At 38.0% G+C, this 26052-nt stretch overlaps 1 protein-coding gene across 1 annotated transcript; it reads left to right on the top strand.

The window, feature by feature from the left end:
* Positions 1 to 2599: 2599 nt before the first annotated feature.
* Positions 2600 to 24343, top strand: LOC5571810 (protein odr-4 homolog). Its single transcript, XM_001659892.2, has 3 exons — positions 2600 to 2981; positions 22865 to 23521; positions 23682 to 24343. Exons 1-3 carry the CDS (start codon positions 2886 to 2888, stop codon positions 24234 to 24236), a joined length of 1308 nt encoding a protein of 435 aa, XP_001659942.1. The 5' UTR covers positions 2600 to 2885; the 3' UTR covers positions 24237 to 24343.
* Positions 24344 to 26052: the final 1709 nt, after the last annotated feature.

Raw genomic sequence — 26052 nt, 5'->3', positions numbered from 1 at the left:
TTTTTTTTTTAGCTGAAATTTTGCACGGTTGTTATGGTGCTAAAATGCAATCCAAAAAGTGGAGTGGAGCGAGAATCTAATGTTTTCAGAGTTGTTATCCGTAAAATCATAGCATTTAATGTGAATTGATTACAAAAAATCATAAACATATTCTAAATCTTGTGATCTTGTGATCAAGAACTTTTTGCAAAATAATAAGTTTTTTTTATATGCAGCAAATGTTCCGAAAACAAACATATAACAATTAGTAGAATAATATGTGACCTACCACCTGGCAAAACCGTCATCTCTTACAAACGTTAACCTGTGCATAACAAAAACATGCGATAAATACAACATAAAACAGAGAAATTAAAAAAAAGACACTACACGTTAATGCTTCCAGTGGGCTATTTGCCCTTTGAAGGAAGCACCACACTAGACAACGAACTAGCATGCAACGCCCAGTGGCACAGTCGGAAAACATTCCTCACGAAAAGTTTTTCGGCCCGAGGCGGGAATCGAACCCACACTCCTTAGCACGATGTGGCTAAATGCCTCGGTGACACTAACCACATGGCTACGAAGCCCACAAATTCCGTTGCCCTGCAATTAATCATAATGTTTACTTTTGATGTGTACAATAGAAAAGTAGATTTTGATTTCTAATACTCGTCAATCTACTAAATTTCCCATATGTTTACATAAAAATATGCTTAACACAAATATGTTTTTTGTTTGTTTGTTTTGAAAATTTTACATGTAAATGCAACACTACTAATATTATGACCTATGTTCTCTTTTATTCTGGATCGCAGTTTATTTATTTATGCCAACAGGTAAAATTTTTACCCCAGTGACTAGTTTAGCACGACATTAAAAGTAAAATAAAAAAAATTACGAACAGGAAAAAAATTAACACAAAATTCTACGAAAGTTACACTTATTTGTTACGCGGGACATATTGAAGTCAAAGACACGATAACATTGGTTGAAAACACGGCACATGCTACGTATAGCTTCATGCAATCCGTAGTTCGTCCTGGCTGGAGAAATGGTCAAACACGAGTGCGAGCGTAGGTTGCGGCTGGGTATGTTGATATTCACCAGACTAAGCAGCGTTGGACAATCAATGTTGTCTTGCAGGAGGTCTCCAATAAAGCAGCACTTTGCAACGTTGCGTCTATCTTCCAGTAAATCCAAATTTATCAGCTTGCAACGGCTCCTGTAGCTGGGTAGGTTGAGCAGATTGTTCCATCTGAGATGACGCAACGCAAAGCGGATGAATTTGCGCTGGATAGCCTCGATCCGTTGAATTTCGTTCTGATAGTAAGGCGACCAGACAGCAGAGAAATACTCCAGAATGGGTCGCACAATGGAGCAGTTAAGAGCTTTGAGGCAGTATATGTCTTTAATTTTTTTGTGCAAATCGAAACAAGAATCCTAGTTGCGACGAAGCTTTACTAACGACATATGCGACATGATCCTTAAATGTTAATTTGGAATCAATCAGAATACCCAAATCCTTGATTGTTGTTTCGCGCTGTAGCTGCACACCATTCAAATTATAACCAAAATGATGGAGTGCATGTTTGCGGCCGAACGAGATTATTGAGCATTTAGTTACATTCAGTACCATACGATTAATACGGCAAAATTTTCTAGTTCTTGTTGTAGGAAAAGGGCATCTTCGGCCTTCTTGATCGTATAGTAAAGCTTCAGGCATACGAGAGTTTTAAGCAATTTAGCAAATGGGCCGATATGGCTGCCTTGAGGAACGCCGGAACAAACAGAAAATAGTAGCGATACAAGGAATCCAATTTTGACGGACATGCTTCGATCGACCAGATAAGAATGAAGCAAACTAAGGATTTGAGTATCCATTCCTAGCTTGTCAAATTTTGCCAGTGCGATTTGATGGTTCATTTTGTCAAACGCAGCAGAAAGGTCAGTATATATAGCGTCAACCTGTTGGCCATCTTCTATCTGCCGAATTACGAACAAGGTGAATGATGCCAAATTAGTTGTAGTCGATTGTTGAACCAGCTCGCGCAGTACGATTAACTCAAAAAGTTTCGAGGTGGCGCTGATTGCAGCTATGCCACGATAATTTGAAACCAATCTCTTGCACCCTTTCTTAAAAACTGGAAAGACGTACGATTCTTTCCAGCAGTTCGGAAAAATACCAGTAGATAACGATAAGTTAAATAATGGGTGGGTATCATGTTTGGCCCTCAAGAAAGTTCTCGTCATATTCGTCATCAAACGTCAACATCCCACCGCAAAATCGTTAGTGTTTGGAGGGGATTTTAACCTCCAAATTTCCAAATAACCTCCAAATCATCACCTACAAGTTAGTTCTAATATCCTCCGTTATATAAAATATGGTGGCGCGTCGATTGTCGCAAGTTTATCGTTAAACAGTCAATATTCGTTTTGTTCCGTTCTCAAGCATTTCAATCCCTGTCGACAAGAAGCTCTAAAGTTTACTCATTCCGCCCGCTAGATGTCTCCACCATCAAAAGCTTCAGTGCTTTGATAGAGCAGTTTACTCAACCAGCCGCATGGAGCGCAGCTTGTCCGCCGTTGCTGCAAACGTAAACATTAAAATTTGGCAGCTGCTCTGTCATTCGGTGGTGAAGCGTAGAAAAAGTGAATACAAACCGCGAAGAAGTGACCAACAAAGTGACACGTAAATAGTAAATAAATCCGCATTTCGAATCGTTGCTGATAGTTTGGGACTCGGTTTATCTTGGAGTGGAAATGTACGGGTAGTCCTGACGATAACGGATCATCTTCCCTAATCCTATCCCATTCGGAGAGAGAGCGAGTGTGTGATTTGTTTTGCAGTATAGCTACGGTACGGCCGATATTGGTTTCTTAGGGATAACTCCAGCAGCAAAATAATGGGACGTTCGATTATTTGTGAAGCTTATCTTGAGGAGTACCTCAAGAGTCTTTCCAAAAAGCAGGGTTACTGCGTGGGTCTGCTGATTGGTCAGGTATGTGCTATTCATCTCACTGAAAAATTTCTAATATATTTTCGTTACAGAGCGTTAATGAGTAATCCAAAATTTCAATCATCAGGGCAAATGTACGGGCACCCCACATTTATGGATCAACTAAGGGTTATTTTTCAAATTTAAATCACGGTGACGCTGTACTAAACAAAATTACCTCCCTGACACTGCAGAATATGATTGTCTACGGGAATACGCCTCAAAATTCGCGATTGTTTACGAAAATGTGTCGATTTCTATAGAAATTTCAAACGTTGTCCATCCAACAGATGTGGATCAGTGAGAGAGAAGGATTCTTATTATGGTTCAAACGACTCATATTGTGAATCAGAAAAGTATAGCAGATTTTTTTTAAAGAGGTAAACGAATGTTGTGTTAGTAAAAGCACACGATTTAGTGTTTCTTTCAGAATGATCTTTGATTCATAACTGTGGTATGGTTTTCGATGCCCCACAGTTATTAATCAGCGCTTCTAGAAATATGGTTAACATTTCATTTCGTATGGACAGAAAACAATATGCCTAAGCGTGTTATAATTGATTGCGATTCTGTATAGATTTAATAAATATATTTATTATTTTTTTTATGAAATATTTGCTTAATCTAACTCTGATCCACATCTGTGTGCAATCCATAATTGTGGGGCGACTGTTCTTTCATTACAGAGCAGTTATTATTAATCATAAAATTATTCATGATTAATGATTATGAACAATCTTTGTTTCCACGACCTATTTTAACAAACACATTTTATTGATCTTTAGGCTCTAATTTCCATAATTTTTAGTCGATTTCAATATAATTTTGAAACAACACCACAACACTATTCTAGTTTTGTGACCTGTACTGGGAACTCCAGTTGAGCGGTCGGTTCCGGATATATACTGACGTTCCGAGGGGTCTTGAGGTCGATTGAGACATTACCATTACCATTTTTCACGGATCAAACAAAGCAACAGTGTTTACAACTAAATTGCCGTGAAGTCAGTCCCATCTGCATTTTCGTCAAAATTGAGTTGAGTTCAGATTTTACCGTATCTCTCAATGCTAAATGAGATAATATGATTTGTTCGGAAAAAATTAGAAAATAATAGCAAGTTAAATTGTCCCATAATGAAAAGTAACCGCATATCAGTCTCACTACAGACCTCCGCACAGTGTAACACAAAAATGAATCGTGTTTTGATCATCTTTATATTTTTTTTTCGAACAGATGTAATGAACAGTAAATTGTGAAATTTTCATTGAGATTTGAACATATTCAAATCCACTGGAATTTTTAGAATATTCGTATGGAAAACGAGTTTGGAAAATTCACAGCCCATTTTCTCAATGCCTACTTTTTACAGATGGGACTGACTTGCGATTCACGGCAGTGAACAATTAGTATATTCCGACATTTCCAGCTCATTATGGGGACATTTTTAGAGACCAAAATTTGATCAGCCCAAATCGTATCTTGTGATACATCAATCTTCAAGATTTTAAAACAGAAGTATAATACAATGAATATTTGCATGAAACATTGGGCCATCTACAAGTACTTCCGGAGTATCCTAAGGCTGATTTTGGAACTCTGGAAAAAGAATCAATCCGATGATTCCAAATCCTTAAGCGACACATCACTCTTCAAGATTTTTCGCCGGGAATATAATATGACGCATATTGAGTACCGGGCACCCCCGTTGAATTGACCACATTTAATTTAACACTTTTTAATTTGCACCCCGCTCTAATTTACAAACAGCAGAAGCAAGACTTTCAAAGAGTTCGAGGTCAAGCGCTTTAGAAAACCATGCCCTCTGGTGTTCAACGATTGTAAATTGTTATTTCATAGAAGGCTAAAATGTAAAATATTTCGCAACTTTCTTTATTATGAGTTGAAAATGAATTTTCACCATGAGATGATATGCTTGTACTTACATTACAATACTAATGTGTATAAAACATATTTCAAAATTTCTCCATAGTATTTTACATATCAACCTACAACGTCTTTGGGCCACCTTTAAATCATCAACTAAAAAGCTGAAAATTTTACTGCACACTTTTTTATCGTAAGGATGGTAAGGAAGATATGGATGATTGGACATTGAATTTTGAACCGACCTACTATTTGTATAAGTCTGGGAATTCCAGCGATAGAATGAAAGGAGAAAACTAAACCTGTTGAATCTTTGAAAGTAAGCACGAATCTCTACAGTTATTCGTAAATGATTTTCTGAAGCGATTCTTAAATTTATATTCGAATTCAGTTAAGTTCAAAAATAAGTTCAATCGAGGGACAACCTAAAAAAATTTTGAATGGAACTTCCAGAGAACTACAAGTTGGAACACCTGGAGGTTTACTCGATTCAATTACGAGATGGACTCTAAATATAACTCCTCGAGGAATTTCAGGAAATACTCCTGGACACCAGAAAGGAAATCCAGATTCAGCTCTAGGATTTTTCCAGGAGTTCCATCTGGAATTATTCCAGATATTACAGATGAAAATAAAAAAACTTCCGGAACTGCTGGGAATAATAAGAATATGTTATTAGGGGTATTCACTCAACAGCGTAAATCCCTGCGTATATCGTTATTAACTGATTATCTCAAATGTTTCACAAAATTGCGTAAACGGCGTAGGAAATATTTCAAGCCATTGAGATTCAACCGTCAACCAATCCAAGACTGCGACGCTCATACAAGCAATTGCCATGGAACACGATATTTACAAACAAACAACATGTTTCGAAACCCAGTAAGGCAAAGCATAAAAAACAATTGGAAAACGTTGATGTGAATAGGATTTTCCAAAGATTTGGTAGAGTATTTTCTACAAAATGGCTGGGGAAAAGTCTATGTGGTGCAGGCAAACCTCCAATGGTTTTATTGACAAACGGCCGACAAATGAACCACTTTATAGCGTAAAATTGTGTCTGCGCCTAAGCATTATTGGAGTTGTTCCTTTATTACGTTAGAGATTATGGAGGGAGGGGGAATATGAGATTCCTTGCGTGCCATGCAAATAACTTTTCATTTTCATACAGAAATCCTATCATGTGGGGAGGGATTTGTGAAAAAAATCAGAAATTGTCTTATATAATCAACGAACAGTCTATACATTCTTATCCAAACTGAACGCAACGCGCATCGACTCCCATTATTTGTCATCGAAAGAGGTGCTCTGCAATTAAATATTTGAGGGTAGAGGATTGCGTTGTTTTCCGATTATGAAAACTTGTATGATTGTGGAAATTCTTTTAACGCAGTCGTACCATTTTGACGATAATACGTAAGCTGAATGAGGAGTTCTTGTACCGTTTTGATTCATATTACGGACACTTAAGAGCCAGTTCGCGAAAACCGCAACCCCCTTTCCAAGGGAAGTTGTATTAATGTTCTCCGATCAGGCTGAAATTTTCAGGGATTGTTCTTCTATATAAAAGAAGATGTATTGCAAAATTTTAGATTTTTATATTAGGGGGAAGTGGGACCAAATGACCCCCAATGATTTCATGTCACTAAACATGCAAAATCACAAAAACTGATATAACTATAGTAAAAGTGCACGGATTTTTTAGATTGGCATGGTATTTTGATTTTAAAAGTACTTCAAATCGAGAAAAATGAGTTTTTCATAAAAATTTTAGTGATTTTCAAATCGATTTTTTTCTTACCAACCGAACTAGGTCAAAAATCTAAATATGACGTCTTGAAGGGCAACTCATGGGCTTTCATTTGAGGTGTAATCCAAATTTGCCGTTTCAAAAATTTTCGAAAAAAAATTTTTTTGGGGTTGTGTTTGAACTTGAGCTATTTTGCGAGTACCGCAACCCCCTTGCATAGAGAGGTTGTATTGATGTTCTTCGGTCGAACTAAAATTTACAGGAGTTGTTTTCCTATATAAAAGAAGTTATTTCGCAAAATTTCAGATTTTTATATTAGGGGGAAGTGGTACAAAATAACCACTAATAATTTAATATGAAAACAAATATACAAAATGAATTAAACTGCTAAAGCGCTAGTAAAAATGCAGGCATTTGTATGAAATTTGGCATGTTTACTTTACGTTACATGAACTTCAAAATTAACATGATATTTAGATTAAAAAAATGTTTCAAATCGAAAAAAAACTGTTATTTTAATATTTTTTTTTATTTTTTAAATCGACTTATATTTTGTCAACCGAACTAGGTCAAAAAACTAAATATGAAAAAAGTAAAAAAAAATCCGGACGGTATGAGCAGCATGTGAAGGCCTCCGATTATATCATACCGTGTTGCCGTTGCCATATCAGAAAGAAATGTCATTTCCTTGCAAAAGTGATTATGTGGATAAGTATAAGGTATTGCACCAATGTTTTCGGTCAGCAGTAAGCGTTGTTTCTTCTCACCTTAAATGAAAGCCCATGAGTTGCCCTACAAAACGTCATATTTAGATTTTTGACCTAGTTCGGTTGGTAAGAATAAAATCGATTTGAAAATCACTAAAATTTTTTATGAAAAACTCATTTTTCTCGATTTGAAGTACTTTTAAAATCCAAATACCATGCCAATCTTAAAGTTCATATAACGTAGAGTAATAATGCCAAATTTCAACACAATCCATGCACTTTTACTATAGTTATATCAGTTTTTGTGATTTTGCATGTTTAGTGACATGAAATCATTGGGGGTCATTTTGTCCCACTTCCCCCTAATATAAAAATCTAAAATTTTGCAAAACATCTTCTTTTATATAGAAGAACAATCCCTGAAAATTTCAGCCTGATCGGAGAACATCGATACAAGAAGGGGTTGCGGCTCTCGCGAACTGGCTCTTAAGGCATCAGTGAAGTGTTACCCATCGAAAAGCATATAAAATAAATCAGTTTGTATGATTCCTCCGCGTCATCGAGCCTATAAACCCCTTAGATTTCGAATGGTGGGTGAAGATTTTGATTCCGCAACATGAATAATTTTAAATAAATGAAAATGTGTAGACTTCCCATGATTCTTATTCCGGACGCTTCCTTACTTTTGCCTTGATTTCCGGACACTTTGAATACAATTCCGGACAGCTCATGAAAATCATAAATAGAGAATTCAAATGATCAATTGATATCGCTTAACCACTAAACAGACGTCTAAGGCAGTTGGGCATTGTAAATTTTCAAAGATATTTATGAAAAATGTTTATTAAAATAAGCTTCGAAAGTGCGAACTTTTGAACGGCAAAAATTGAAACATTTCGTGTGAAATGTTTCCCATACAAAGAAGAGTGTCCGGAATTAAAAGCTGTTCGTAATATGAATCAAAACGGTACTATCAGTACAATTTGACGATCTTCGTTGACGACCTGGAAAGAATTCCGGGTACCGTGAAGAAAACAGCCGAAGGGTCGAAACCTTGGCTGAAGCGAATGGAATAAAAGTTCGTAATTGAAATAAACAAACATTTGACAAGCTTGTTTTTATTGGGTGACTAGATGATCAACTTCTCATTTTCATCGCCTGGAAGTCAGAAAAGGAATATTTCATTTGAAATGTTTCATCACCAATATCTCAGTTTACGCTACTTTAAGTGAATACCCCTATTATTTATTAGCCAACACGTAAAACTTTATCTCAATAAGGGTATTCACTTAAAGTAGCGTAATCTCCAATTTTGCGTAACTTCAGCTTTGAAACTATTCAAATGAAATATTCCTAATTTGATGCGGTGGAATGTCAAATGTGACAGTTGTTGTCCACAGCTCTAGCCACTGCATCGCGCTGTAAACATCAATAATTTGTGCCAAAATCTGTTTTTTCAGGTCGAAATTTTGAAGAATTTTCGGGATTATTGAGGCTGAATTTGGCAATTTAATAACGTATTGATATTATTAATGGATGTTAATCATTCAACTGAGGCAAATGTATATTAGCGCATCAGCATTTTACTTACAGAAACCCATATTTGATGTTTGGAGGTTTCATATAAAACTGATTTCACCAGGTCACCTGCAGATGATTCCGAATCATGCAATGGAAAGATAGCCCAGTAAGAAATGTTCAACTTTGCATTCAATTCTAAAACGGTTTCAAACCACTGAAGTCAGTTTATTGTTTGTCTTCACCCAATTGTGTGAAGTAAAAAACCAAACTTTTCCCCTAAGATGAACCTGAGATGTTAATGAATAAAAATATTCAGAACAAATTCCACGTTTCCGAAGTCGCTGAACCTATAGTAAAATAACTCGAGGTATTCAGTTCTCCACCAGGGCACATAGTTCCAGATCGAAATAAAGCTCTCATTGGCCTGTGAATTTGCAACCGTTTTGCAACTTAAAGTTCAGGTTCCTAGTGCCAATTCGTCTTGCATCCGGCTTTTCTGTATCTGGTCTAAGAAAACAAATTATTGACATTTGTCAGATTATCAAAGCGTTCTTGGATTGATAAGCCGTTGAATTTGACACTCCGAAATGTTTCATTTGCAGTTTTCCACAAAGTCATGAAATATTTAGTTAATCATTTAAGCATGACTTACGCAGTGTTTTACGCTGTTAAGTGAATACCCCTAATGACCGTTGATATCGTGGAACAAACGTCTGAAAGAATTTTAGGAAGAACTTTTGAAAGAATTTCAGAACTAACTGCTGAAAGAATCACAGAAGAACTCATAAGACAAAAGATACCCGGAGATTTCTTGAAGAAGTTCGAAAATCAATTTCCCGAAGAATTCCATAAAAACTCCCAAAGGAGTTCCAGAAGCAACTCTTGCAGAAATTTAAAAGGCAACCCCGGACAGAATTACTGGAGAAACTTTTGAAAGAATTACAGAAGAAATTCTTGAAAGAATTCCTGAAAAAAAACTTCAGGGGTAACTCCCAGTGAAATGCAAGGAGGAACTCCTAAAAAAAATTCTAGTTGCACGTCCCAGAAGACTTCCAGAAGCAACTCCGTAATGAATTTCCAGAGCTACTTCGTGGAGAATTCCAAAACCTTGCTATCTGTAATGCGGTGAAATATATTGATAAGTATTTTTCTTTGAAATCCGAACAAAAAAAAATTTTTTTGAGATTGTTGAGGATTGAATGATGGATTCTTGAATCATAAGATTATATCAAAAGCAATTTGCGGCAGAATTTTATAAGATTTAATTGAAGGCATTCCAGAAGCAACTTTTTGGAGAATTCCAGAAGAAACATCCGGAAGAATTACATGATGAATTCCAGAAGCAATTCTTGGAGGAGTTTCCAGAAGCAACTTTTGAAGGAATTATTAAAGCATCTCCGTGACAAATTCCAGAAGCTAATAAATGTAAGAAATGGATGTTACTCCCGGTTGAATTCCAGAGCTCATGAAAAACATCAGAAGCAATTCATTCAGTATTTCCAGAAGCGACACATTAAGGAATTTTACATGCAACTCCCTGAGGAGTTCAAGTGAAAAGTCTCTGAAAGAATTCCAGAAGCATCTTCTTGAGAAATTGCCATAAAAGCTTTTGAAAGAATTCCAGAAGCATCTTCTTGAGAAATTCCAGCATCAGGAAATAAGGAAGGAAGGAATAAGGGAATTTCATAAAGAAAAACGTCCTGAAAAGTTCCAGAACGACTTCATAAAATAATTTCAGATATAACTTCTGGAACAATTACAAGAGATTCATAAAAAATTCAGAAGCAATTTTTAAAGAATTTTAGAAGCAGCTCTTGGAGAAATTTGAGGACGCATTTCTAGAACAACTCCAGAAGAAACTCTTGAAGGAGTTTCAGAAGAAACTTCCCAAGAAATACCCAAGGACGCCTTAAAGGAATTTCAGGAGACACTTTTGATGGGACTCCAAGAACAACTATGTAAAATATTATCAATACAACTTCGTGAGAAGACCGTCTGAAGGACATTTGGAAGCAATTGTCTATGGGACTCTAAGAGGAACTATTTAAGGAATCAAAGAAGCAGCACTTGTAGGAATTTCCGGATATAATTCGAGAAAAATATACTCCAGAAGAAAGTTCTGGAGAAATTGAAGGACTATTTATTAAGGAAATGCAAGAGCACTCTGGAACAAATTCCAGAAGCAACTTGCTGAAATTTTTCGAAAACTAATTCTTTAGGTATTCCAACTCCTGGCGTCACTCCAATTGGAACTCGTGAAGGAATTACAAAACAAGTCTCGGAAAAATTACTCGTGAAAGGTTGTACAAGCAATTCCTTGATAATTTCCAGAAACAACTCTTGAGGAATTGCAGAAGCAACTTCTTATGAAACCCAGAAGCAAGTCCCGGAGGATTTACAGTAGGAACTCTGAAGTTCTGAGCTTCTAGGGGCCCCAGAATCGCAGTGCCGATATCTCATAGCATTATAAGATCGACATGCTTGTAGAAAATTGACAATTTGATAGATCCCGAAAAGCAAATGAGTATGGCAAGCATATGTTTTGGAAGAGACTTTAAAAAAAGACAATTTACACCGTCTTCAACCAAAGGCTGCTCAGACTGAACAATCACGAACATTAGGCAAAGGACAACACAGAACACCCAGTAGCCCAGTGATGAATTTTCCGTTAGACGAACCGACTGGAGCGGGAATCTAACCCACGCTTCGTGGCATATTACGCCTAAACGATTGACGCCGCTAACCGCATGGCCACGAAGCCCACAAAAAGCGATGTACAGGGGCCCCTTGATTATCCCTAGGTTTAGAGTGAGACTCGGTGAGCCGAGGGCCCCGAATGAACTGTGGCTTTGGGCCCCCGCATTTCTGGGGCTTTCGCAAATATTTGTTTTGTAAGTTATTGTTCTATTTGTTGTTCAATCGATTGCACGCATAAGAGAACTGAGCATGCTAATTGCAAAACGTGGCCCTGATGTAGATACTTAAGTAGGCTCAGATACCTATTTTGAAGATGTTGATGATTGAGAATTGATGTTGAATTCATAAATATTTATATTTATATAATACCTCATGAATCCTGATTTCTAATCAAATCAACCCAATTTGTAGGCGTCCAAAAATCTGAAGCAATGGTGAATTTTTACTTGTACACATTTCCTTACTATCTGAACCATTCTTATTGCCATTTGAAATGATACAGAGACCTTCTCAATAGTATATACGTGGGATAAAGACCACCCAGACAACCAGAATTTACGCAAAACGAAATCACCTTTTGCGTTTTGCGATGCTTATATACGCAAAGTTTCACATATAAGATGTTGCAAAAAGGCCTTATGCGTACAAAAGTTAAGGGAAGGCGATATACGTGCATATTTTATATGATGAAAAATAACATGCAATGCGAGTGTGTAAATTTTATTGCGAATTATTCTGTACTCTTATGCGACTTCATTTATGATAACAACATTGATTTGACAGCTGCTACGGATTGATCCGACATACTTTCTACGAGTACACGAGACGGAAAGAAAGGTACATATGAACTCATAAAATAATATTTTATGCGAGAAAACTCATTGATCAAACGATTTACTACTACATTTACCATGTAGTGCGGGTGTGATTAAATTTGTGTAAATAAACGACTTTGTTCGTAAACTGTTATGCGATTTCTGGTTTTCTGGACGAAGGTGTACATTTTTGTTAGATTACAACATTTGAGATATAATCATAATCATGAATTTTGTAGAATGAGTAAGCTCAAGATTATGATTTTTCATCTAATTTGCAGAATGATGCAAATATTGTTTTTTTTTATGTGCGAGACCACCTGGAAGGCTCAAGGCGAAGAGAAATATTTAGGGTACAAACAAATAATATACACAATAGTAAATTTTACGATCTTTTATTTTATGTTTTCATTTAAATCGAAATTCCTACAGGTATTACTTTTCAAATCATTTAATATTACCTACTAAAAAATCATCTAAAATTATTTTTGGGTGACTTCAAATAATTAAATAGTATATTTCTTAAAAAAAATCTCGTGGTAATTCATATGAAATTGAGCCGTGGATTTTACCAAGGGAACGTCCATAAATGACGTACCATTTTTGGCATATTTTTGATACCCCTCTCCCCCATACATAGCTCGTCACAAAATCGTAAACTAAAAAAATGCTACGTCATTTATGGACGGCCCAACATTTTTTATCAAACGTATCCAGAGATTCATCCAAGATTTTGTTGAAAAACGAGACTATATATCCAAGAATTCGTTTTAGATTTCTTTCGAGAACTTTTGCAGAAATTCTAACTTGATTAGATTCTAACATTAGCAGCAAATCCAGGGAACTTTATTCAGCAGTTTCATTTGGAAACTGTGAATAATATTTAGAGTATCACCACCAGGATTTTTTTTTGTAATTTAGTAAAAATCTATGTGGCGTTCTTATATAGATAAGGGATTTTTAGAGAAATTGTCACATGGATTCAAAAATTTCTACCTGAGTTTTTCATGGATTTTTAAGAATAGCTACAGGAATCGTTCTAGGAATTTATCAAGCTTTCGACTATGAATTCCACTGAGGAGACCTCTGAGCATTTTCTCCTGAAAATCACTGAAGGGATTTCTTGGCAAACCCTTGACCAAGAAATCCCGTGGTTTTCTCAAGTATTCCTTTACCAATAACTCCAGAGATTTTTCCACGAATTACTTTACATGTTTCAAATATATTACGTGGGTTGCTCTCGACTGTAATTCACCAGTATTGTCAACGGTTTTCCGCGCTTTCAGTCTAGAAAAGCAGCTACAACGCCTTTTTCATCTACCCTCCTACGTTGATAATATTTTAAGCTAGTGGTCCCGGCAAACTTTGTCTTTTTTTTTTTTTTTTTTTTTTTTTTTTTTTTTTTTTTTTTTTTTTTTTTTTTTTTAATTTAATTATTTATTTATTTTTATTTTTTACCGGAGCAGGGAAAAGCCCGCTGGAGTAGAATATTCTCCATAATTATCCTTCCTCCAACAGGCATAAAACCTCCTCATCTTTTCAATTTCACAATTCCAATAACAGAAAGATTTACATATTCACCTCCAGTGAGTGTGCACTCTTTGAAGGAGGTGGGATTTTAAGTTTTCACAATAATTGTGGAGTGGTAACTAACTTAAAATTATTTAACAAGTGGGATTATTTGTTGGCGATGTGGTGCTTTGATGTGGCGTTGGGCGGCGGTGGCTGGCGGTGGCGGGTTGTGCTGGGTGGTGGCGGGTGGCGTTGAGGGTGGCGGAGGAGCGGAAACGAAAAAAAAAGGCAGACAAGAAACGGTTTGAGATTTAGCAACCATATTTTCAAATTATGTAGCGGGTTATATGGAGCTTTAAATATTGCTTCAGTTTTTTCTTGAACAAATAAGGAGATGAAAGGTTCTTGATCGAAGAGGGTAGCTCGTTGTAAGATTTACTACCGAGATAGCTAAATCTCTTTTTGCCCATTTCGCTATTGGGCCGGGCTAGACGAATGTTGCCATGATATCTGGATGATCTTGCCGAAGTATTCCGGATTATTTGCACGTTGTGGTGTGTGTTGGCGTTAGTGATAATATTATGCATGTGAATTAAAGTTTGAAGCATTTGAAGTCCGCGAATTGGAAGCAATGAACTGTTCTGATCGTTGTACAACTGATGTGTTGGGAACAAATGGGGTTTCTTGTAGATGACTTTTAAACAACGGTTTTGTAACACCTGGAGCTCACGTAGTCTAGATGCACTAGCTTTTCCCCAAATGCAAACTAGGTACTGAAGTCTTGAATGTACCATTGAATAATACAGTTGTAGCATCCATCTCAATGGAATGAATGAAGATAGCCTTCGGAACGTTCCACACAATGCTGCAAGTTTGTTCTTCAGATTGTCGATGTGCTTCTCCCAACTCATAACGCTATCCAAGGTGAGACCCAAGTATTGGAAGCTGTCCACGTTACGAATTTCGACCGTACCGATTCGAACTGTAGGTAATTCTTGAGGTATTCGTCTAGTCGAGTGGAATATCATGTAGGTAGTTTTTTGTAGGTTTAACGAAAGGACGTTCGATGTGAAATAATCTTGTAGACACTGCAGATCTGTTTGAATAAGCCGCGCTATATTAGCGGCTTCTGTGGCACTATACAGAAGTACCGTATCATCAGCAAAGAACTGCATTCTTCCATGAAGTTTAAGGCGTGATAGGTCGTTGATAAATACAAGGAACAATAGTGGCCCAAGGTTACTACCTTGTGGGACACCAATCGATATATTGCGTAGGCAGCTTCTTTCACCGTTGACGGTAACAAATTGTTGTCGATTACCCAGATAATTTTCCAACAACAGCAGCGCTTTTCCTCGTATGCCGTAACATTCGAGCTTACGAAGCAGAAGAACATGGTTTATAGTGTCGAATGCCTTTTTTAGGTCCAGGAATAATGCTCCAGAGAACTTACGCTTATCAAGAGAACTGTATATTTCGTCTACCATTTCACACGTGGCGGTTAAAGTACTACAGCCTGTTCTGAAGCCATATTGTCTTTCGTATATAAGGTTATTCCCAAAAAGAAAGTCTGAAAGCCTTGACGCGAGCATTTGCTCCAGCAACTTGCTCATGATTGACAGCACTGATATGGGACGATAGTTGTTGGTATTCGCAGAATCTCCAGACTTGTAGATCGGCACCACACGAGCAATTTTCAAGCATTCCGGAAATTCTCCTGTTTCTATAATCTCGTTGAATACTTCCGTCAAAATCTTGGCAAACGAAATGTGGTGGGTTTTTATAGTTTCAGCAGATATGTTGTCAGGTCCCGGAGACTTGTTGCAATCGAGTTCTTTAATGAGTAGAATTACTTCTGATACTGTAGCTTGTCGAAGATGAATGGAGGATGACTGCATTGGTAAGGTCCGGAATTTCCAGATATTTTTATCGCTGTCTATATCATTAGCTAGATCCTCTCCAACTCGACAGAAAAAATCATTAAAAGTATTGCTTACTTGGAAGCCATCGGTTACGTCTTTGCCATCGATCCTCAATAATACAGCGCGATTAACATTGGTCTTGCGTCCTAGCATTTCATTCATCATTTGCCATGATTTTTTATTAGACGAGTGCAAGAGTAATCGATGATAGTAGTCACGTTTACATCGTTCCTTAATTTGTTGAAGCCTTTTCGATGCGTGCTTAAGAAGGTTTTGCAGGTGTTGGTCGTTTGGGTGGCGTCTACTTGATTTGAGTATATGATCCTTAATCCTCATCATTTTCCATGCATCAAAGGTCATCCAAGGGCATTGTTGCTTAATTTTGACCTGAATGATTACTTCCTTTGTTGCTGACGCTTGAATTTCGTGGAATTTTTCGATCACCGTTAAGAGTTTCTCATTGGCAGACAAATTCATGGGAATATCCATCAGCGCAGAAGAAAGCCTTTCGTTCAGTTGAGTGTGGTTGATTATTCGTTTCGTCAGCGTTTGCATCCCTTTCATGGAAGAAGATGTTAGGGTTGTTAGTATCATCGAATGGTCGCTCATTTCTGAATATATTGTTTCGTTGATTATCGATCCCATCTGATCTACGCTGCACACCAAATGATCGAGAATATTTCCACTTGCTGCACGTGTCACTGATGTGTTGGTGACAGATAGGTTATACGATTGTAGAATCCTCCTATACTCTCTGACAACGTTGTTCTGTGACAGATTCACGGGAACGTTAGTATCTCCTATCAAGAACACGTTTTTCTGATTAGAAATGCTACTGAGTTTAGACTCAATTTTGATTTGAAAATCGGTGTTACTGAAATTTGGTGGACGATATACGCAGATAATATTGAATCGATTACTTGCTGATGCAATTTCTGCATGAATGCAATGGAATCCATCATCATGCTCATTAGTGATCACATTTACTACAAAATCTTCTCTAACGTACAACGCTAGACCTCCATGGGACTCCTGTCTACATGAAAAAATGCTTTTGTATCCATGCACCCCAAACAGTTCAGTACAACCCTCTTTCAACCATGTTTCGCCTAGCGCAATGACATCAATTCTATCCTGATATTTGTCCAAAAACTGCTTCACCAGATCAAATTTAGGCATTGAATTCATTCCTCGTATATTCCATTGAAAAATTCGGAGAGAGACGTTATTTTTTATTAATTCAGCTTTATTGTTTATACAATCTTCTACAGTATCATAATAATGATTAATCGATTCCATTTTTAAATTTAGTTTATCTTGATTCAAATAAATAATAAAACAACAAATTTATCGTTTTGCCGGTGGTCCTTCCGGCGATACAGATAATCCTCGTGCGCGTTTGGACGTACTGCATTCCAGAGCTCTGATATCCATTCGATTTCTAATGTATTCCACCTTCGATGTATCTGTTCGCTTCATCAAGATAACTCCGTCTCTTCCTGGCCAAACATACTTCGCTTTCAGCTGCTCCTGCATTGCCCTAACTTCTCGCAGCATGGCCAGCCCGTACGATGTCATTTCGTCGCGGAGCGTAATCTTCCCAGTAAGAGCAGCAAAGCTACCTCCAAGAGCTGATACCTTCATCTGACCGAAGATCTTCTTCTTATCAAAAAACTCCTCTTTTACGTTGCTATCCGCAAAAACCACTCTGATTGGCGCATAATTCCTATCCGTTTTCGAAGCCTTCAGTCTGTAGGCTTCGATGATCTTCTCATCCAATGCGTACCCCATGACACGTGCAATTCCGTTGACTATGGCTGAAGCATTATCCTCTCTGGTAATAGGAACTCACAGTACGATGACATTCCTCACCAACTCCGCTCGCTTGAAACGATCTACTTCGGCCTCAAGGGTAACGACTGCATCGCTCAGCTGACTATAATCCTCCCTAACACTGAACATTTCTTTTTCCATCTTGCTGTAGTCTATTTTCAGCTGCTTCAACTCACTGACGACCTCATCGAACTTTGTACATAAAAAATCCTGGCTCTTTTCAACTTCTTTGGTGGAATCTTCAAGGAAACGTCGACTCGCAGCCGCCTCGTCTCTCATAGCGTGCACCTCCTTAATGACATTGCGAAGCTCCTGAATTACTGCATTTTCGGACGCTACAGCATGTTGTGTCCGCATTCCCATTTCGTTGCATTCCACGGTGCAATAGAATTGTTGGCTACGCATTTTACGCGCAGCAGAACCGACGAGTTTTTTGCATCTGTAGTGATAGCACTTATGGCAGTGCAAACACTCTAGCACATTGTTTACATCTGGTTCCTCCTTATCACATATTACACAGATGATAACATTCTCCGCAGACATCATTGACTGTACCGATGTGTTGTATATACGTACAACACAAAATCGCGCGGCGTGAATTTAGAACGCACTACACCAACAGGCGATGGTGGGTACAATTCTGTATTGTATGCCAAATCGAAACGGGCTTTGTTCCAAAATGGAATCGTTCTGCTATCAAGGCAAATAGTTAAGGACGTTTTAATCAATTTGCACAAAATATTTCAGTTGGACAATACCACCTGCGACGCAACACCTGATCTTGTGTTCAAATATACACATTTGGCGATATTATAGCCCTTCTTGTTAGCAATTTTGCTTATCTTAATGCAGCACGATAGAGGCACGACCACTTCCACAACAACAGGTCTTGCCATCGAGAAGGCTGTTGAAAAACGTCAAGAACTCTCCCATACAAAATGACACCTTAGTCTTCTCCCGTTTTCCAGATTATCCCGAAGATTTTCCCGAACTTTTTCCTCGCACGAACACGTCGCATCCCTTGTGGAGTGTAACAGTGAAAAACTTACGTCAACCCGTTGACTCGTTCTCAAGTCATTTCGTGACATACAAACACCATTTCATTTTTATTTATGAAGAAGAAGAAAATATAGCTCTTGAGATTTTTCTGGTTAGAGTTTTCAATCCCGGGAACATTTCCCGGGAAATGATTTTCTGTTTCCCGGGATTCCCGTTTTTCCCGGGATTTCTGTAGTTCCCGGGAAGCTCTATTTAAATACAGAATCGACCATTTATTTTCAAATAAAAACATCGCACAATTTACTTTTCATATCATATCAGCAATGTCCTCACTAGAGATGCGACGTGTTTATGAATTAAAATTTTGGGTAAATCAACCAAAAAAAGGGAATAAATTGGGATGCCTTTCACTGACATTTTGTAGGTGATTTTTGCATGGCTTATTTCACAGCCTATTGCTTGGCAGTACAAGTTTGTAATACAATATAAAGAAACTTTTGAGGAATCTATTTCATGATTTGAGTAGGGTTATAAAGCTTTCAAGGTTTCTATTTGTTTGTTTTTTATACTAGTGTTGAAAAGATGTATTAAATGTTTGCAAATATTATAACTTCATACGATTGGGTTAAAATGACTTCCAGATATAATTTTACTTAATTTTATAATTTTTTGGTTATAAAGCCTAGCAAAAAACAAAGCCAACATTCTTTAGGAGAAACATACAGTATTGGACTGTATGACTATTTGCAGCTTTTTCGATTTTCCATACAAAATGGTGAACTTTGGTAAGCTAGATCTCAGTTATTCATGGACCATGGATTCATGGATTTAAATCAAATTTTCACAAGACATTAGGCATAACTTAAATTTAGAAATATATATTTCAATGATTTTCCCAATCACGAGTTTAAAAGTAATAACGATTTTGCTAAAGAGTTGAAAGAGATGAGCGGAAAAACTATCAATAGAAGAGTTAGAGTGGCTAGGTTGAATTACTATGGGCACATTATCAGGAGGCCAAATAAGCATCCACTGAAATCTGCTTTTAAAGTTCTGTTTTAAAAAGGAGGGAAGACCTAGTTTCACATGGAAAGATACGTTACAGCAAGATTTTTCAAGATATCGAGACATGACAAATAGCAAGTGGAAAGAACTAGCAACGGATAGAGAAAAACTTAAAAAGAAAGCAGAAGAAATTTATAAGGACAGCAATAGTGAAATTTCGGATGGAGAAGATAGCGAGTAGATATGTGATGACAGGGAAGCATTGTTAGAAAAGAAGACGATATACAAGAATAAATATAGAGTAACATATGTACACAAATAATTGAATGTGATTTAACTTACTGCCAAGAACCAAACAGTAAGATTTGTTATGATATACTTCTGACCACGGATGATGAATCTTAATACGAAGCCAACGAACATGGGTACAAAGAGGTAAGATACTTTAATAACACTATATATGATATATTACTATATATTGGGTATTGGGGAGGGGTAGCATAAGGGAGTTAATTGAACTGTTGACTGGATGAAAGTGCGTGGGGTCGCCAGCCTTTTGTCATGAGAAAACAGCCTTAGTGTTGTCTTCCAAAGGTCTTCAAAGATATTAACTAGCCCTGCTACAACAAACCATCAGGTAGATCATTCCATCCCGGTATGATTCTGCAGCCATAGGTAATCCTTGCGCTGATGGTGGCTAAATAATCATCATCATCATCATCATCATCAATAACGATTTTGCTAAAGAGTAATTTTCGTCGGAAAATTCGAAACTGTTTATCTGAAAATCCAATGGCCCTTCAAAAAACTGTATTCAGAAAAATTGTTCGTCTCGTCAAAATCTACAACTTTGCTGAATATAAAGGTATTTCTTCAATTTGCTTATTTAAATGAATTATAAAAAATCGTCAAAAAAATCATTTCAGATAAACCATTATTGCTTTTAAACCCGTGGTTGGAAAAATCACTCAAAAATGTATGTTAAAATTCAAGTTATTTCTGAAGCACTGTAAAAATTTCATTCAAATCGGTACATAAATGACTCAGATCCAATACTCTGAAATTGACCATTTTGTATGGAAAATCGAAAAAGCAAATGTTTTGTTCAATACTGTAAATAAATTACTCACCCAAAAAGAGAAAAACAATTGTACAAGTGCAATGGGCTAAAATATAATATACATAAAAAATAAATTATTTGAAAAAAAATCCATCAAATAAGCAGTTTATACGTTTTAAGAATTTCCCGGGATCCCGGGAATTCCCGGGAAATGACAATTTTATTTCCCGTTTCCCGGGAAGTCAATTCCCGGGAAAATTGGAAACTCTATTTCTGGTATTCATCTTGGAAGTTGTAATTCCTCAGATAATAGGAAATCCTTTTAGATTCGTCCTTCATTTTTATTGCAGGGAGACCTTCTTGGATTCGTCCATTAGTACAAAAAATTCTTCAAGTAATAAAAGCAGCGATTTCACCAAAAACTCCTTAGCAATTCTACCAGTTTTTTCAAGAATTCTTCTAAGACTTCTTTCATAAGAAGTATCTAAAAAATCCAAATCCAATTTGTTGAAAAATTTCGGCAATTCGGTATGCTTTGCCCAGTGGTACAGTCGAAATACATTCCTGATGAAAAGTTTCCCGGACTGAAGAGGGAATCGAACCCACACCCTTTGACTAGATGCGGCTTAATGCTTGGTAACACTAACAGCACGGTCACGAAACCCACAAATAAAAAAAAGAAGTTAACTAGGAATAATCGTGAGTATACTACCAGATACCGTACAACATACGTAAAGTTTTTTTTTTGTGTCTCTATTTTATATAGGTGTTTCAGCTTTCGCAGCTGATTCGCCTCTTACAATACAGAAAGTTATTCAAGAATACGAATATTCAAGAAGATCCATTAAACATATAAAAACTTCTGAAGCAATTGCTCCAATTAAATTTTTCGATTCCATAAAACGTTGCAACAAAAACTATTTATTGGTGATTATGGCTACGCCCTCATTTGGGTGGATTTTTATCGGCAGAAAATTTGTCAACCCTTAACCTTCCAGTTGCCGCGCGGTTCACCACAGTCAGAACTACCGCACTGCTGTTGTGAACGAAGAGCGAGGTTTTTTCAGCAGTGTTGTACAAAATACAACAGCACGACGACTGAAGTGTTAAATCACGAAATTTCCTTCCAAATGGAAAACGTTTTCGAATAAAATAGAAGTTTCGTTTGAGTTCGGTAATGAAAGGAATATTTTGCAAACATCTATTTGAGGGGCCCCCAAATCTACCTCCGCACCGGGCCCCCAAAACTCTAGCTACGCCAATGCCCAGAAGCAATTCCATGAATTCCAGAAGGAGACCCTGGATAAACTTTTGGAATAAAATCAAAAGTAATTTATTGATGATTTTTTGAAACAACTCCTAGGAAAACTATTTTACGATTTCTAGAAAAATATCCAAAAGGAATCACAGAAGGAGCTCTTGGAGAAATTTACAAGCAACTTCGGAGTCAAACGGATTTACCACTACCAACGGCAACACCGACCTCATGCTGGAAGTGTTCTTCAAACTTCACGGTCAAATCTCACTGTGATGTGATTCGTCGCTTCTGTTGCCGGCGAGATTATGCATTGCTTATCGATGAAAATGCCTATCTCACCAGCTCCGCAGATCCGACTGTTCCTATTCTATTTCGTGTTTAAGTTTCTTTAAGTTTTTTTTTGCCGGAAGTATAATATGATGCATATTAAGTAATTGTATGTAACATAGGATCATTTAATAGTACTTACGGGATTTCAGGGAAATGATCTGAAAAAGTCGGAATGTACTAATGGTTAATAATTCAATTGCAAAAACAGTAGTATTATTCGATTCTTTCAAAATAATAATTCAGCTATTCCATTAAAAACCGATATATTTCGGAAATGGTCACCCTAACTAAAAAATCCAAAAACACGTGTTTCCTTATTTCGGATTAGAAACAAAATAGCAAATTTTCACGGAATTCGGTGACCCACTAAATCGGTTTTTCATGGAATGGCTGAATTAATAATTTTATAATAAATAAAATAATGTCTCAAATGACTTTCGGACCCCCCAGGAAATCCGTATAAATCTGAAACTAACCGTCCAACTTAGACTACCAGTACTGTTCATGAAACTTGAATAGTGTCACAAAAATTCGATTTTGACAAATAGTTGTAGTCATTGATCATTCACCCTCTGCTTTCATTCTCTTTTAGCCATCGAACACCGGCAAAGAGTATGTCATTCATTTGAACAAAATCAAGGACGAATCTGAAACGGTAGTACAAAATATTCAGGACATCGACAGCCGTTCTGTTGCACACCATGCCCTCATCGAAACCCGGCTGCTGCCAGGTGGATTCTACGTTATGGGAATCTTCGTCATCAATCCGAAGAACGTCTTCGAGGACCCAAACCTGCTGCTGACGGTCAAGACGATGCTGATAGGCATCCAAAAAACGTTCGAATCGGATGTGCCACTTCATGGGAACTGTGACGAGTTAGATGGCGGAGAAAAACTAGTCTTTTTCTACTCGTCAAGTAGTAATTTCTACTGTTGCAAGAGCGTCGCACTCAAATCCCCTAACCTGTCCGTTAAACCTTGCGATTGGAAATTCCAGGATCGAGCCACCAGCTGGCAAGTGATGAACACATTCTTCGAGACGGACGAAACATTTGCGTTGCGTAAGAAAAAGGACGACCAATACGACACGGAAAGCAACCTGACCGCATGTGTCGAAGTTCTGCAGCACCAACTGGACAAAAGCGTCGTGTTTTTTGACGGTGGCCCAAAGGATGGCAAGCTGCTGTTGGAATCTGCGCTGCAAGACAAAAAAGAAGAACCATTCCTGGTGCACGTTTACACGCCATTGGTAAGCTGCAATCAGTTATTTTTGGATCCTTCTCCGCACTTATTCGTCATCTCGTGTCGAGTAGAATTCTGCCACTTTGTTCGCAATGCCGCACTTCTAATGTGCACATTGCAATATATTTCGTCTGCAATAATTTCTAAAATCTCTCCTTCCGTTCCAGCCATCAAACAACGACATTTCCACACGTAAGATCGAAACCTTCGACGGAACCCTCAAGTTCGACGGCATCATCAGTTCCAAGGTGTTTGTCCATCCGAAGAACACCTACGCTGAGGTGGAGTCGTTCATCAAAACGGACATCATTCGTTCGCTGATGTCGCGGGTGCAAATCCATTGCGATTCTCTGGTCCAGTCGGTGGACGAAAGCGACCAGGACACGATCGTCCTGAACGAGTTGCCCCGCCGAATCTACTTCCCCATTCAGGCCAAGTCGAACCCGATCCTGTTCAGCGAGTACCTGTTCCTGGAGGAAGTGAAGGAGACCGCCATTCCGCAGATTCGGGATACTCTGGATTTGGTAGTCATGCCCAAGGACTTGAACGACAAGGTGGAAGTGGTGGCCGAGGTGAAGGAAGAAGAGCGACACGATGCAAAAGAGTGCGAGACGAGTGTCGACGAGAAGGGAGAGGGGAAACTGAACATGACGCTGGTTGGCTTTCTACTGGCCGTGGTGGTACTGTTGATTGCCATTTTGGTATTCTTTTTGATGAAGTAGAAGAGTATCTAACGACTCTTCGATCAGTGCATGTTTCATATTATGTAGTGTACTTTTTTCTGTTTTTGACATAATTAAGTAAAATATACACAATATTTTAATATGAATTACCTGTTTTAATTTAATGAAGCTACCTTCTTCTTCTTCTATATTTATTATCTTTCTTCTTCATAGTATTAAGCCCCCACTGAGACAAATCTGCTTCTCAGCTTATTTCTTGGGAAATACTCGCATTCCTTCCGAATTATTGAGGGTCCGCATGGTTATACTGGACACAGCTTTTATCGTGATAGGCGAAATGCAGAGGTGCGTGATTGGGTGGTGGCCAATCGACAACTGAATGTGCAAGTCGAGGATCAAGTGCCGTTTCTTCAATATCAGCATAATCAACGTGCACAGCCCTCACCTACCAAGTGACGATGACGATAAGGACGTTTTCTATGCGAGTTAACGATATCGCCAACCGATCTTTGCCAAATTCCAACGATGGTTCCACCGACGTCAGCAACATGGGTCCCACAGCAACAGCCGCGAAGTTAAGCATCATCATCAGTTCATCGATTGGTAACAACGGCAATGGATCAGACTTCGCACCAGGCAACCCAAGGTGCAGCGTAGGCATTCTGGCAATACTTGTTTTTAATTATGAATCGTGGTTTACGGCTAACCAGCCGAGTGGAAGTTTAACAACTACCGAAAAGCCAATCATTACATATAATTTGCAATTGGATTAGATGGACAAATTGATGTGAAGATTTGCGAAAAAGGGTGGTTGGCCGTAAACCACGATTCATAATTAAAAACAAGTATTTATCGAGCAACGGACTCATGCTCCGTAACCGGTCGTTTGAGAACGTCGTGACCCATTGGAAGCCCACACAATAGAAACCTCAACCAGCGCAGTTGCTGGCTAGTGTAGTGTGCTATTCCTATACCTAAAAAACAATGCGCTTTCGGGCTAGGCATTGGATATGTATAGAAAGCGTTGTGTTTGGATGGGCATCTAATTCTTCCGAAAGAGGTGCACTTTGCGAAAAAAGGACCACGTGATTATTGAGCTGAAATCGAATTCAGGTTAACTTCTGCGTTCATGAGTCCTCTCATGGCGTAGTGGTAACGCGCCACAAATAGAGATCGGGGAGTCGTGAGTTCGATTCTCACTGAGAAGACGTGTAACTTTTTCGCAAATCTTCACATCAATTTGTCCATCTAATCCAATTGCGAATTATATGTAATGTTTAGCTTTTCGGTAGTCGTTATTCTGGCAATAATTGAAGTGTGACATTCAAGTTGGTTAAATAAAGTTAGTTTTAGTAAGGCAGTGAAACCGTCTAGATCATTTTATAAAAAGAATTCTCTCTCGCAAGATTCTTACCTCGCGCAGCTGGAACGTGAATACGACATTTGCCCAATCCATGACACCAAAATCGTTATCGGTGATCTCATCGCTCAGGTAGGCCAGGCGGAGGAATTCAAACCGATTATGGGGAACTTCAGCGTTCACCAGCTTACGAACGATAACGGCCTTAGACTGATTGATTTCGCTGCCTTCAAAAACATGACCATACGTAGTACCTACTTCCAGCCCAGTCTCTAGTATCGGTACACTTGGCCTTGAAGCTGCGTTGCTGAATGAGGGAGACTACACCAAAGCCCCTCTTGAGGACTGGCTGGAGCAGCCATTAACAACGCAGTGGAAGCGAAAGGTGTGATTGGATTCGTGGAAGAGAATCAAAAGAACGGATGATTCGACGAGGAGTGTCAGACGGGTTTGGCCGAGAAGAACGCAGCGCGGGCGATTATCCTGCAGCAAGGC

The sequence above is a fragment of the Aedes aegypti genome, chromosome 2 (assembly GCF_002204515.2).
Source record: "Aedes aegypti strain LVP_AGWG chromosome 2, AaegL5.0 Primary Assembly, whole genome shotgun sequence".
Classification (NCBI taxonomy): Eukaryota; Metazoa; Arthropoda; class Insecta; order Diptera; family Culicidae; genus Aedes; species Aedes aegypti.
Note: the sequence above shows the minus strand (reverse complement) of the source record. Positions and strands in the feature narration are given on the sequence as shown.

Excerpts from the sequence above, each read along its gene's own strand:
- LOC5571810 (XM_001659892.2), top strand. The coding sequence starts at position 2,886 with ATGGGACGTTCGATTATTTGTGAAGCTTATCTTGAGGAGTACCTCAAG. Across the intron at positions 2,982-22,864 it reads TGGGTCTGCTGATTGGTCAG|CCATCGAACACCGGCAAAGA; the intron begins GTATGTGCTATT and ends ATTCTCTTTTAG. Across the intron at positions 23,522-23,681 it reads TGCACGTTTACACGCCATTG|CCATCAAACAACGACATTTC; the intron begins GTAAGCTGCAAT and ends CTTCCGTTCCAG.